General features: G+C 48.2%; 1 protein-coding gene across 5 annotated transcripts in view; it reads left to right on the top strand.

Annotated features, from left to right (window-relative positions):
• The window catches only part of LOC120908757 (mucin-19), a 178336-nt gene that overhangs the window by 162716 nt on the left and 3393 nt on the right, over nucleotides 1-12227 (top strand). For all 5 annotated transcript variants that reach the window (XM_040320094.1, XM_040320092.1, XM_040320093.1 and 2 more), the window contains 6 exons: nucleotides 9233-9488; nucleotides 9569-9969; nucleotides 10038-10993; nucleotides 11095-11257; nucleotides 11328-11434; nucleotides 11514-11761. In XM_040320094.1, coding sequence (XP_040176028.1) covers nucleotides 9233-9488; nucleotides 9569-9969; nucleotides 10038-10993; nucleotides 11095-11257; nucleotides 11328-11434; nucleotides 11514-11761 — 2131 coding nt within the window. The remainder of the gene's footprint in view (nucleotides 1-9232; nucleotides 9489-9568; nucleotides 9970-10037; nucleotides 10994-11094; nucleotides 11258-11327; nucleotides 11435-11513; nucleotides 11762-12227) is intronic.

Genomic DNA, 12227 nt, shown 5'->3' with positions numbered 1-12227 from the left:
TTAGACACACTCAGTAATCTGAGGCCGCGCCCACCCACCGCGCTTTGCATCCTTTCGATTGCGATTGAACTTTGAAGATATCAAGCAAAACCGAAGAGCAACAAAGCGCACAAGCTGCTCTAACCATGACCGTGAGAGGCTGTGTGCACACAACCGATCTTCTGCTGGCTGGCGTGCTCTGTGATGCCTGTTGCTGATGATGCTTTCTCGATTCCGTAGGTGTAGGTGTATTGCTCTCCCTCGCTTTCCATCTTTTTCTGGCGGCTCCCCTGTTGCTCCACACCTTTCGTCTGACGTCTGATTTTCCACCGCATTTCAGCTTTCGGGCGGAAGCTCCCACCTTTGTATGCCCGGGGCAGGCTGGCAAATAGCAGCGGAGTGATTCATAATCCGCCATACAGCTTTGCCGGGCAAACCAGCCAGCTGTAGATCGCTGACCCCGGTTTGGAGCTGGATGGAGCGGCCAAGACCTTGGTTGGCGAGCTCGCGTGAGGTGAAATTCTAACTGCACCTTCAGCCAGATGGATCTTTCAATCATCATTTCAGATGATAGACAAGATGAACAAGCTCACTCGGGAGGCAGATGGCCTCAGCGTTCGGGAGTGTTGGCATACGAACAGAATGGAAGAAATGACACGACCAAACCGCTCCTCCTCTACCTCTACCATCTGGTTCCATGTTTTTTCGATCGCGGGAGTGTTTTTTTGGGGTTTCTTTTTGTACGCGCTCGCTCTCCTGCCTAACCTTTCCGTTGCGCTTGTAAGCAAACCAGACTGGCAGCAGCTGGAGTGAAAGATCATACGCACGCAAGCCTTAATCTCTTCGGCGAACTTAACACTTGACAGCTGTGCAGTGTTTGGTGCTTGTTTCAACGGAACCTTTTTGTTGCGGTGCTGCTACTGGCGTTTTTCTTCGATAGCGGACGGCCCTAAATTTCCATCCCACGCTGGAGAGCAGGATATCGAAGATGAAAACGACGAAATGCAAGAAGACAGAAACACACACACAGACACACTTTTCTCGGAGCGATTTTGGACAAGGATAACGCGGAGCCCAGGTACTCGAGCAGCGTGGACGAAACAACGCTCATACCACGTCGCCCGAACGATCTTTCAGTTCTCGAGTTGTAAAGTTTTGAATTACAGAAAACATCCGGCGGGCCCATATTGTGGTTTTTTCTCCTCTTCCAACTTCGGGGTTTTCTGCTTCTTCTAAAGGACCTGTACGAACCACCGACATCTGCCACGTGGCCGAGATACATCACGACCGACAACTTGTTGGGTGGAAAACGGAGCGTGTCGTACTAGGAAGAATGAAATGCAAAACCTAGAAATTGTCCTCGTTGTCTCTGTTAGGATTATCAAGACATTGTTTTGAGCGATGGCGTACGAACCTTTGTGAAGAGAAGGAACCGTGACGCAACGCTGGGGCCGTATGTTCCGTTGTCAGTTTGTTCCGCTCGATAACAACCTTATCAAAGGATAATAATGCTGGGTGGAGAGACAGAAAAGAACACGCCACAGTTTCCGTGCACAGCCATGTAATAGAAATGGAAATAATGAAAGGGAAAATTTCACATTACACAATATGGAGGTGTTTCTTTTTTCGCTTTATTTGCTTTCTGCTTTGTTTTCTCTACCATCTTCTCGTGTGCCCTGGCCATGCCATGCCTTGTCGTTTTCCCTTTCGCGGGGCTGGGTATATTTGATTGTCCGTTATCATTGATTGCATAAAAGCTTCCTTTTGCCTTTCAACACCCATCATCATCATTACTATCATCATCTGTGTAAAGATTTTCGCCCCAGCTTCATTGCCGTTTTCCTCTCGCCCTGTCGCTGGTCTGTTTTTGCTTGGATCACACTCAACTCCCGCTAAACGTGTACGCAGTTTTACGCACATTAACCATCCACCAAAGCGTGGCGCTTTTGTTGTGTTTTGTAAAGCTGCGCTCAAAAATCAAAAGAAGAAATTGAAAGTCTCATTAAAGCAGCGACGCGAAGGTCGCCCGATCTTCTGCGGCACCGTATTCCGTTGTTCGATTTCTGTTTCACGCTTCGCAAATCGTGTCATCTCACGTGGAGAAAAGGAACTGTTACTGTGCGAGGATGCGATTGACTGACACGGTATCCGACGGCACAAAGTGACACCATTTCCTTTGATGGCTCTTCGCAATGTTTGCAAAACTCCCTTCCAATTTGACGAATGTGTATTTAATTGGTTAACATTTCGGCTAACGCCAATCGTTTCGATGATTCTGCTAATTGTTACACATGCCTGACGCTTTTTCGCTAGGATTTACACGGTGCATGAGTTTGCTTACCAAACGGAAGCATTCACTCTTCATTAGGGCATCCAATTACTCCCTAAAACTGATGAATAGTGGCGGTGGTATGGTTTTATCCGAAATTCATTAACCTAACTAAGTTGACCTAGTTCCTTCGACGTATGCATTGGAAGAATAAACACTTGAAATCGATGCACACTTCACTCTCTCTCTCTTTCAACCCCAAGAGGGATTTTCAAATACTCGCTCCAAAAAGGTTTGAAGCAGCATTCCACATGCCATTCTTCCTACGAGATTACCCTGCGAGTGTAAAATTGTAAAGTGTAGGGCGGAATCGAATTTCCGCTAACGAACTCGGAATGCGAACCGGAAGTGTTTGGAAAATCCACACCGTACAGAAAGGACCTTGGTGGTGGATTTGCTGTAGAAATCGACTCGTTGAGAAGGGTTGAAAAAGAGAATGAAGGTGGTTTTTACACGATTTTATCATCCTTCTAGCTTTCTCTGTTGCTTCCGAACGGATTAGGAGGCAACATGTTCCGGTCATGAAACGCAGCAAAAACTTCCCTCTAGCCTCTCCCTTCACATTCCGTTTAATTGGCGCTAATTTGATTTGTACGACATTTGCTGCCACGGATGATTTTCCTTCGTTGGGTTATATATACCATATACCCTCTGTACAACAACCCAAAAACCCCCGGGGGGGTCAGGTCAGCAGCCGGTTTTTGCTGTTTACGATCGATTTTTAATTAGTGGGAGGATTAGTAGCTGTAATTTGGAAGATTAGTGGGGTGGTGGTGCTCTATATCCGGGGGGGGTGATACAACAACAGCCGTTTTTCTTTCCGCCACAAGTCGTTAATGTTTACTACCACCGAAAACATAAGCTCGAAGAAATAAGGTATTTGGAGGCATTTTTTTTCGTCGCTTCAGTCAAGAATCGAACATTGACCTACGATGTGTTAGTTCGACAACTTACCTCAGCACCACTAAACCTTCTGCCAGTGGAAGGCGTACACATTGTATTTAAGCGGCCAATCGCACATATTGTCGCTTCATCGATCAATCTTCAGCAATCGAAACGATCTCGCCCACCTTGTGACAACTTAAACACCTGCCCAGATTTACCCGGGACCATTTCGCCCTGCTATTTGAGATTATTGTTACCTTATTAAAAGGGTAACAAACTTAATCCTACCTGATATGCTTTCACAATGCATCAATCAAATGATGGCGCGCGCAGTCACACTGGTCCTATGATAAGCGCTCCGATGGTCAACCACGGACCGGGCCCGAATATTTACGCCCCAAAATCAAAACGCATTCGTCGTGAGGCGATTGCCAACCCATGTGCAATCAGCGTGATTAGCTCAGGTCGGCATGTGAGGGGCATCTGATAGCAAAATTCTTTCGCTAGTATTACGAGACGGCGGAACTTGTATTAAACAACAACAATCACGGGTGACTAATATTGCACGTAATATTCCCTGGATCGGTGACACTGTAGATGGCCGATATGAGTAACGCCAGTCGGAAGTAGTAAATATGTTTACTGTTTTTGTTTCGAGATGTCTCGACAAAGCAATGATATTACGAAACACATGAAGAGGTATTATCTGAGGGTGTGGGATGCATACATCTGGCTCATCTTGCTTTGTACTATTATCGTAGAGCGATCACACTTTGCCTTTTTGTCTTGATCATCGACACACACTATAAGTCATCACAAAGAAGTATTAATGAGTGTGTAACGCTTAATAAAAGTGAATCAAAGACCCGATTACCAGACGAGATAATCAATCTTTAATGGATAATTAAAACGTTCATTTTTCTCCATCCTCTGTTTCTGCTAAATCGCTTCTGTGTATGCTACTTACAAGCTTGTAACAACGAGAGTTGGTGCGTATCAGTTCTTATCAAAATACTGACTTTTCGCTCGTATGGAGGACATTCCGCACGGCAAAAGGGCCTGGCTGGCTTGCTGATAAGGAGCAGGTCCCTCTATCTCTGTCTGTCGCTCCCTTTCGATCAATAAAAACAAAACTTGGTAAGCCGGTTAAGAATGTGTAGTAAAAATCTGTACAACATCATACTATTTTACAGCGTCGTCTTTCTCTCTCGTCGTGAGTGTTTCGTGACGGACCGGTGTCGCCAAGTGGCAATAGCCTTCGAGAATTGAGATAGTTATTAGACGGTCGATGATTGTATTAAACTTGACTTATTCCTGGTTTCGACACGTGGCCCAACAAATAGTAAGTGCATTGCCCCATTGGAAGGACATTTCCAGGCACTAAGCTAGAACATGTTTTTGGAACATAGAAATCAGCTTCACTATTTCCCTAAAGCCGGATTCAACCGGCGGCATTCTCCTTCAATCTGGCATCGATATTGCGCCTTTAAAACTTCCCGATAACCGTTTTATAAAATCTTTTTCCCGCATTCAACAACCTTCCAAAATGTGACAGTGCTACTAATCAGTGACGGCGCTTCACAAAACCATCCGACGAACGCCGTATCAAGCACCTCCACCTCAAGTCGAGGGAGTTTGAAAGACTTTGATACTTGTGTGTTCCTGTCTCTCTCTCTCTCCCTCACGCTCTGTCTATCACAGCTTGGACAATAATCTTCCGATAGGCAATTCGGTATCAAGGGAACCATAAAGAGGTACACAGTGTGCTCCAAGGCTCTCAGAATGTCCAGTACCGTTTTTCATTCCGTATCGGCGACCACGCTCGAGAGGTGCGCGGTTCTACACAATTATTGTACGCTGCTGGGGCAGCAGTACTCGAGACCCTGAAGTTAAAACCTGAAGTGAAGTGTTGAAGAGAGTGTCTCAAGTGTGTGATGAAAAGTTTTGCTTTTTTCGGGTAAAAAGATAAAACCAACCCTGTTCGCCAATTATCATGCCGAGCGCCATGTGAACGATGTAGCTCGAGAGAGACACGGCTTAATTAGCAATGAGATAATACTGTGGCGCTAAAAGGGGAGGAAAGTTTACGCGGTAGCGGTTGCAAATAAATTGAGGTCAAGTTCAGACACTGGAGACCTTTCGCATCTGTTATTGGACGCGCGGGAAGACAAGTGGTGAGACAAGTGATTTATGAGTGACATTTGTGAGATTGATTGGAGAGAGAGATACTACAAAAAGGGAGTAAAAGTTTGAAGAAAAAACCCGGTGCTAGAGTCATATGTAGAGCTTTATAAATTAACTCAATCATTACCCATTTCCCCAATTCTTCACTGCCAACGCTGCCTTTTATCGATTGCCGAAAACCGTTCGATATGCTACAGTCGTTCGCACGGTAATCAAGCATATCATCGGACGCACTCACCAGACTTATCATCGACGTCATCCGCACATGCATGCTTCTTCCGCGTGCAATGGCCCCAAGTCCACCTTCCGTGCACACGATAATAAACAAATATAAATATCGCACCGGCGTCGTCCATCTATCGCCGCTCGGCCCCTATAAATTGCCTATTGAATAATATCGGCTACAGGAAAGACCCTCTTGAGGGACCAGTAGTATCACGTGCATCTATTACCCGCAACTCCAACGTCAATGATCGATCGAATCGTGCCCAGCTGATCGATTAACCGTGACATTTGTCTCGTGCTGCGGGCGTAATGTTTCCCAAACCTTCTACAGTTCGTTGCAGACCGCCCAACACACGGACCTCTCTCTATCTCTTGGATTGAGGAGTCCCCGGCTTTTTTTGTGTGCTGTGTGTTCATTTTTACGTGCAATTAACTGATAACGGCAGCTACTAACTTCGGTTTACCAGTCCGCAAGGTAATTTATAACCATTTGGACATGAAGGTATCAGTTGAGGACAACGCAGATTGCACCCTGTTCAGGCGGTTCCGTTTACCGTTTCATCGGACGACTTGGCTTGTATTCCAGTGTTTTCTCAAGCAAGGTATTCCAAGAGTGCGGTAGAGGTAACGATCTCTCGCTCTCGTGACTTTGAGCTGTACGGCGAGGAGCGTCATAAATCATTTGTCGCGGTAATCGTGAATGATTTTGCACAAAAAAGTGGTCAATGGCATGTGAGATGGTCTGATGGAAGGTCTATTGGAAAGATATTGCTCACCTGATATTGTGATCAATGAAAGCGAAAGTGATAAATGCGATTGAGTTGAGTTCTAATCGTTTTAAAAGGATACTGTTCCACGGGACAAATCGTTACAATGTCTTGAGAGTTTAGTACAGGATCTATTCCGTAGCATCTCGTGTGTGTGTAGTGTGTAGTGCCGAGGACACTTATCTCCAATGTCCAAAAGATAAATCCAAAAGATGATGTTTTGCTTTTCGGAAAACGGTTTGTGTGGTGCCGTACACGTCAGAGCGGTCATTCATGTTTCCACTCGATCGCAGTGAAGGTAATCCTGTCATCAATCATTTTCGCGAAAGGCCTCTTTGCTTCCCGAAGAGGCACAAACATGTGGAAGATAAGAAAAGGGCAAAACGTACGATGGTAAAAGAACAACACGGGAAGCTCCAGGAAGCTCCCCGCAAATCCGGTGGTGAAACAATTCGCCAGAAATAGTAGTGCTGCCACCGTAGTCCCTGGTTATCAGTTATCGAGGTTGAGGAAAGTTCCATCCCTTGTATCTCTCTCTCTTGTCCCTGTAGATGTCAATCAATCACGCAAAAGCTTCCAACCCCTGAGCGCGCGGTAGTTCGCAACATTGAAGGATTGTTACTAGTGCTATTTTGAGGCTTGCCGGGAATAGACCTATCGATCTGATATTGATCAAGTGTTTAAGCAATTATTTTGATTTGTGTTTGACTAAAAACTTATGTTTTGGTTTCCTGTTTAGATAAACTGTTAATGTGGTTCTGTATGCAAAGAATTCTTATGTGTTATGTGAAGACGAGGATCACGATCGTGTGCAGTGTTATGTGAAGACGAGGATCAAAGTTAACGTAAACAGAACCCTCCTCCGAAAGTGTATCAACTTCTCGTAAATGGAAACAACCTATCGAAAAAGACAACGGTGTCGTGTGAAAATGTTGCTCAAAAACCGACAATCCTACAGCATTACCCGCCTACGCCCTGCCAGTGCTGTGGGCCACCATTCAAGCTACCACTCACATCATCAGAAGGATAAGCTACGCCTTGGGTACAGTGTGCTGCGGGCTTACAGTTCCTACCTGGGCTATGGAGACATTGGCTCCCTGTATCATAGACGTGGTGTCGCAGCGTCCCAAACTATAGGACGAGAACACTACACACCACTCCTACCGGAAGATGACGATTTTCCAATGGCCGATGACAGTGGGTGGGCATGCGACCCAACGGTATGGACCCTCAACGAAGTGTATTTTTGTGTGTGTCTGTTTGTGTCTGTTGGAAGTCTTCACGCATCATCTAGAATAGTGGAGAGTTCCGCTTCCATGTGTCTGTTACTGTGTGTGATCATTACATCTCCTCATCCATCACCGTTAGGCACGACAAGTCTAATCCGCAGGCGTCAGTTTCAGTTGCGGTCACACTGAGTTGCCATTTTTGCTCTTCTTCCGGAAGGCTTTTTATCACGTCCTGAAGTCTCACACATCGGGTGCTTGGGTCCTCCGCTTAGTGAGGTTTTATAGGCTAAGGTTAATTGCCATCTCATCTCAAAATCATGTTCTATATAAGAGGGGACTTCTTGTCGCTTCTCCAATCCTTTTTTATCGGTTTAAACCACGAAAAGGCGTAACCGATGCGCATATTTAAAATTGCGTCCTATTTTTATTCCTGTTCCTTTCTGTTTACACGATCGGTAGAGGAGAAAGGTGTGTGTGTGTTGGGACGATGTTATCTATCCAACAACACTCGTTTCGTTGTTACCGGTGTAGCTTCTAACGACGTCAGAGGCATTGGATGCATTGGAAGCGAAATTTGAACTGCAATGGAACGCGTGGCGGCATCTCTGCCTGGAATAGATAAGAATGAAAACATCCGTGGGGTCATGCTGGGCTTGTAAATTTAATAACATCTACTACTGTTTTCCGCGATAACATCATACCGGGTGCGATAAGCAGTAAACTACGCATCGGGAGAGGAGCTCTTTGTGATAGAAGAAGGAGAGGAAATAAAACATTCAAAAAGGGGAATATCATTTTGTATATACACAGACAACTATTTGGAGTTCGTCATCGTATAGATCTGGAAGCTTCATTGTTATTGAAAAGATGACTGCAGCATAGCTGATAGTGTGCGTCTATATAAATAGATCTAGTCTCAAACAAACGAACAGTGGCAAAACGCTCGTAAAGTATCAAATTCCCTTTTCACCTGATGTGCCATAAAATGTTTTTTGATGCGCTTATCATTCTTGCGGGAGGATTTTGGAGTACTTGACAACACCCCACACATCTGCCTGATAACTTACGGGACCCACCCACAGCATCATTCTATTGTCCTTCAATCTTCCCTGTCTCGATATCTGGCGCGGCATAGCGCCACCCAGAGGAAAACAAACGAACGCAAACCGCGAAGAGATCCTCCCATGGTCAGTTCATACCGGATTTGGCAAACTCATTCCTTCCAAAAATATCGCGGAAATAAACGCGTAAATACATCACCCTATCATTTGAAATCTTCACACAATAATTGGGAAGTGTGTGAGTGTGTGTGTCCATTTATATTGCACACAAGGTCGTGTCAGTTGCCCGGGATTGGTGGTTGGTCCGCTTGGTCACCGTCCTGTTTATGTTCCGCTTATCGCCATCCTTCCGTTTTGCTTCCACGAAATTCTTCGCGGGCCATAAAATGAGCTAGCGAATTTCAAACTCTTAACAGCGATAACATCCGCCCGCAGCTTTACGACCAATTGCCAATCGAACGGCGCGGTACTTGCTCCCCAGAAAGAAGCCAATGATTCAGAGGCCTTTGCATGACCAACTGTTTAACTAATCTTCTTTATCTTTTTGTGTCTTGTACTTATTCTCCCAAATAGCCCCTTCAGCTGAGAGCCGTATCTAGTCCGTCGATTTCCGAGGCCCCAATCGAGGTGGTGGCACCGGCAGGCAGGAGCCGGAAGGATGCCGAAAGCCCCAACCACCTAAGTACCGCCGGTGCCAATGCTCATCTCAATCCTCCCACCACGAATGTGCATCAGCATCCATCGTCCACGATCGCGTCATCATCTGCACCGCATCAGAAGACTGTCCAAACCAAAGTGTCCACCGCAGCAACGCACCATCCAGTGCAAGGTACGTTTATCGCTTCATTTCTACCATTCCTATCTAACGATCGTTCTTGAATCATCCTAATCTCTCACGCTCTTCCACAGTCTCCGAAAGCGTACTGCAAAAGTTTCGCAAAACGTTTTCCCACTTTAAAACCTCCAAATCGGCGCCCCATCCGGTGACGGCGGCCGGTGTGACGACGCCGACAACGACCACTGGTCTTGCCACATCCACCGACCTGCAAACTGCTGGAGCCACGATGAGTGTGGATGACAAACAGCAGCAGCAGCAGCAGCAGCATCACCATCACCGCTTCGGGCCTCTGATCTGGCGATCGAGCAAGGAGCGCCGCAAGACCAAGTCCCACCGGCGGGACAAATGTAACAGCGGCGACTCGGGCATCCAGGTCGAGCTGGACAACGATGCGGATCAGCATCTGCTGCTGCAGCAGCTCCACCCGCTCGAACATCACCATCCAGCCGGGGTGGACGCCGGGCGCAATGGGGTGAGTGCAGAGCATAAAGTTGAGTGTTGAAAGATCGTTCACTAATCGATTGCCTTTTTCTACTCCAGGATGTACCACCACAGTATACCGCAACCGGCGGTGTACCGGTGCGGCGGGCCAACTCAGCGAAAGTGTCCACCGCCAGCAGCACCGGTAGCAGCTCCTCCACGCTGCTCAAGCACAAGCTATCGCTCAAGGGCAAGGGCAAGGAGAACGTGAGCAACATAACGCGCCTGAGCGGTAAATCGCTCAGCCAACCGTCCGGCCTGGACTGTATCGTCGCGTCCGGTGGTGACTCCGCGGACTGTGGCGCAGGCGTGGATGGCAGGCGACGCCGCCGACGGCAACACACGCGCACCTCCACCACCATACCGACCGAGCTGGATCTGAGCGACAGCGAAAGCATATCGTCCCATCCGGACGAGGACGACGAGGCGGTTGCGGTCGAGGATGAGCTGCTCGTTGCCGCCGAGCCCGTCTTTGCCGAGGTGCTGTTTTCCTTCCGGCCCGGCGGTCCGCAGGAGCTCGGGCTGGAGAAGGGCGCGCTGGTCGAGGTGCTGAAGCGTGAGCAGGGGCCGTGGTGGTGGGGGCGGCTAAAATCGGACGCGATCGTGTCGGAGGGCGGCGATTGCAGCAAACCGTCGAACGGCGCGTGCGGCTGGTTCCCGAAGGACTTTGTCAAGATTGTGCCGACGTACGCGAAGCCGAAGCAGATCATCATCATCAGCAGCCAGGGTGAGGCGAACAAGCAGCAGCAGCTGCATCATCCGGCAGGCGAGGACGACGATGGCGCCAGCAGCAGCGCCTCGACACTGATCGAAGGTGGTGGCCACTGTGATAGTACGCGACTGATGGGCGGCCTGTCGATGGCAGGCGACGCGACGGCAGCGCCGGTGGAGGGAGCGGGGCAGGGTGAGGAGGGTGCGGGTGCCACTAGTCATGACCTAACGAAGGAGAACATCATCAAGGAGCTGCTGGAGACGGAGATTAACTACGTGAAGCTGCTCAACTCACTGTGCTTAGGGTAAGGGCGGACTCCCCGAGGTGGACTCTCTTCTGCTTCGTACTGAAATGACCAAAAAGTAACACTCTTTCTCTCTCTCACTATCTCATATTTCCTCTCAGCTTCATTAAACCACTTCGCGAGCGGGAAGACGTCTTTTCGGTGGAAAGTGTAAATTTGATATTTTCCAACCTGGAAAAGATCTGGCGCTTCCAGCAAACCTTCCTGGACGCGCTACGCGTCGCCGTGCCAAACAATCGGATCGGTGAAGTGTTCCTGGAATATGTAAGTGCTCAGGATGATCATTTTGAAGCACCCCAGCGGCTAACTGAAATGTTTCGTTTTCGGTTTTCAGCAATCAGCGTTTATGGTGTACTCGTCCTACTGCAACTCCTACCCCCGCGCACTGATGGAGCTGGAGAACTATGCCAACAATAAGGAAGCGAATCAAATACTGGAAAAGTGCGTAACTGGCCGCCGCCGCCCACGCAAGCATTCAGGAAGAGCAACCATTTGTAATTGAACCTCTTCTTTTTCACAGCTGCCGGATGGCGGAAAACCTGCCCGAGTTACCACTGTCGGCGCATCTGCTGGCCCCGATCCAACGGATATGCCGGTACCCGCTGCACCTTAGCGAACTAGTCAAACACTCGCTCACACGGAAGGAGCTGCTGCCGACGCTGAACCTGCGCAAGTGCACCAAATCCGAGCTGGAAACGATGGACTGCCGGGAGGTGTTCGAGCTCGCCCTGTCGGCGATGCGCCGCGTCACCGAGATGGTGAACGAAGGTAAGCAGGCGTAGTGTTATTTGCCTCAAAAACAGGGACAATGTGTAGATTGTGTAGTATTCTTTTATTCGATTCTGTTCCACACACACACAGTCAAAATTTGCTTGCTTTGTGACGTAAAATTTTCGTGTTTGTGCTCCATCGCTCGCTCGCCCGCTCAGTGATGATAGATGCGCGATGCACTTTCCCGCACCGTTTCCGTTTCGATCTTATCCTGGTCGCCCTCCAACGATCGGCTAACGGTCGTTATGGTGATCATTTTCGTACGCTTGTAGTGCGTCGACACGGGGATGTATCGGCGCGGCTTCTTGTCGACAGCTTCGGCATCGCCCGCTGAACGTACAGAGTGCATCCCGGTGGCTAGTTTCGTTTTCTTCACACCACCATCCTTGGTGCCGTGTAACTGCCGCGATGTGCCAGGCTCTTCGTCACTTTCAAGGTCGTCCCCTACCGCCGCATCGTTTAC

Source organism: Anopheles arabiensis, chromosome 2, assembly GCF_016920715.1.
Source record: "Anopheles arabiensis isolate DONGOLA chromosome 2, AaraD3, whole genome shotgun sequence".
In the NCBI taxonomy this organism is placed as follows: domain Eukaryota; kingdom Metazoa; phylum Arthropoda; class Insecta; order Diptera; family Culicidae; genus Anopheles; species Anopheles arabiensis.
Note: the sequence above shows the minus strand (reverse complement) of the source record. Positions and strands in the feature narration are given on the sequence as shown.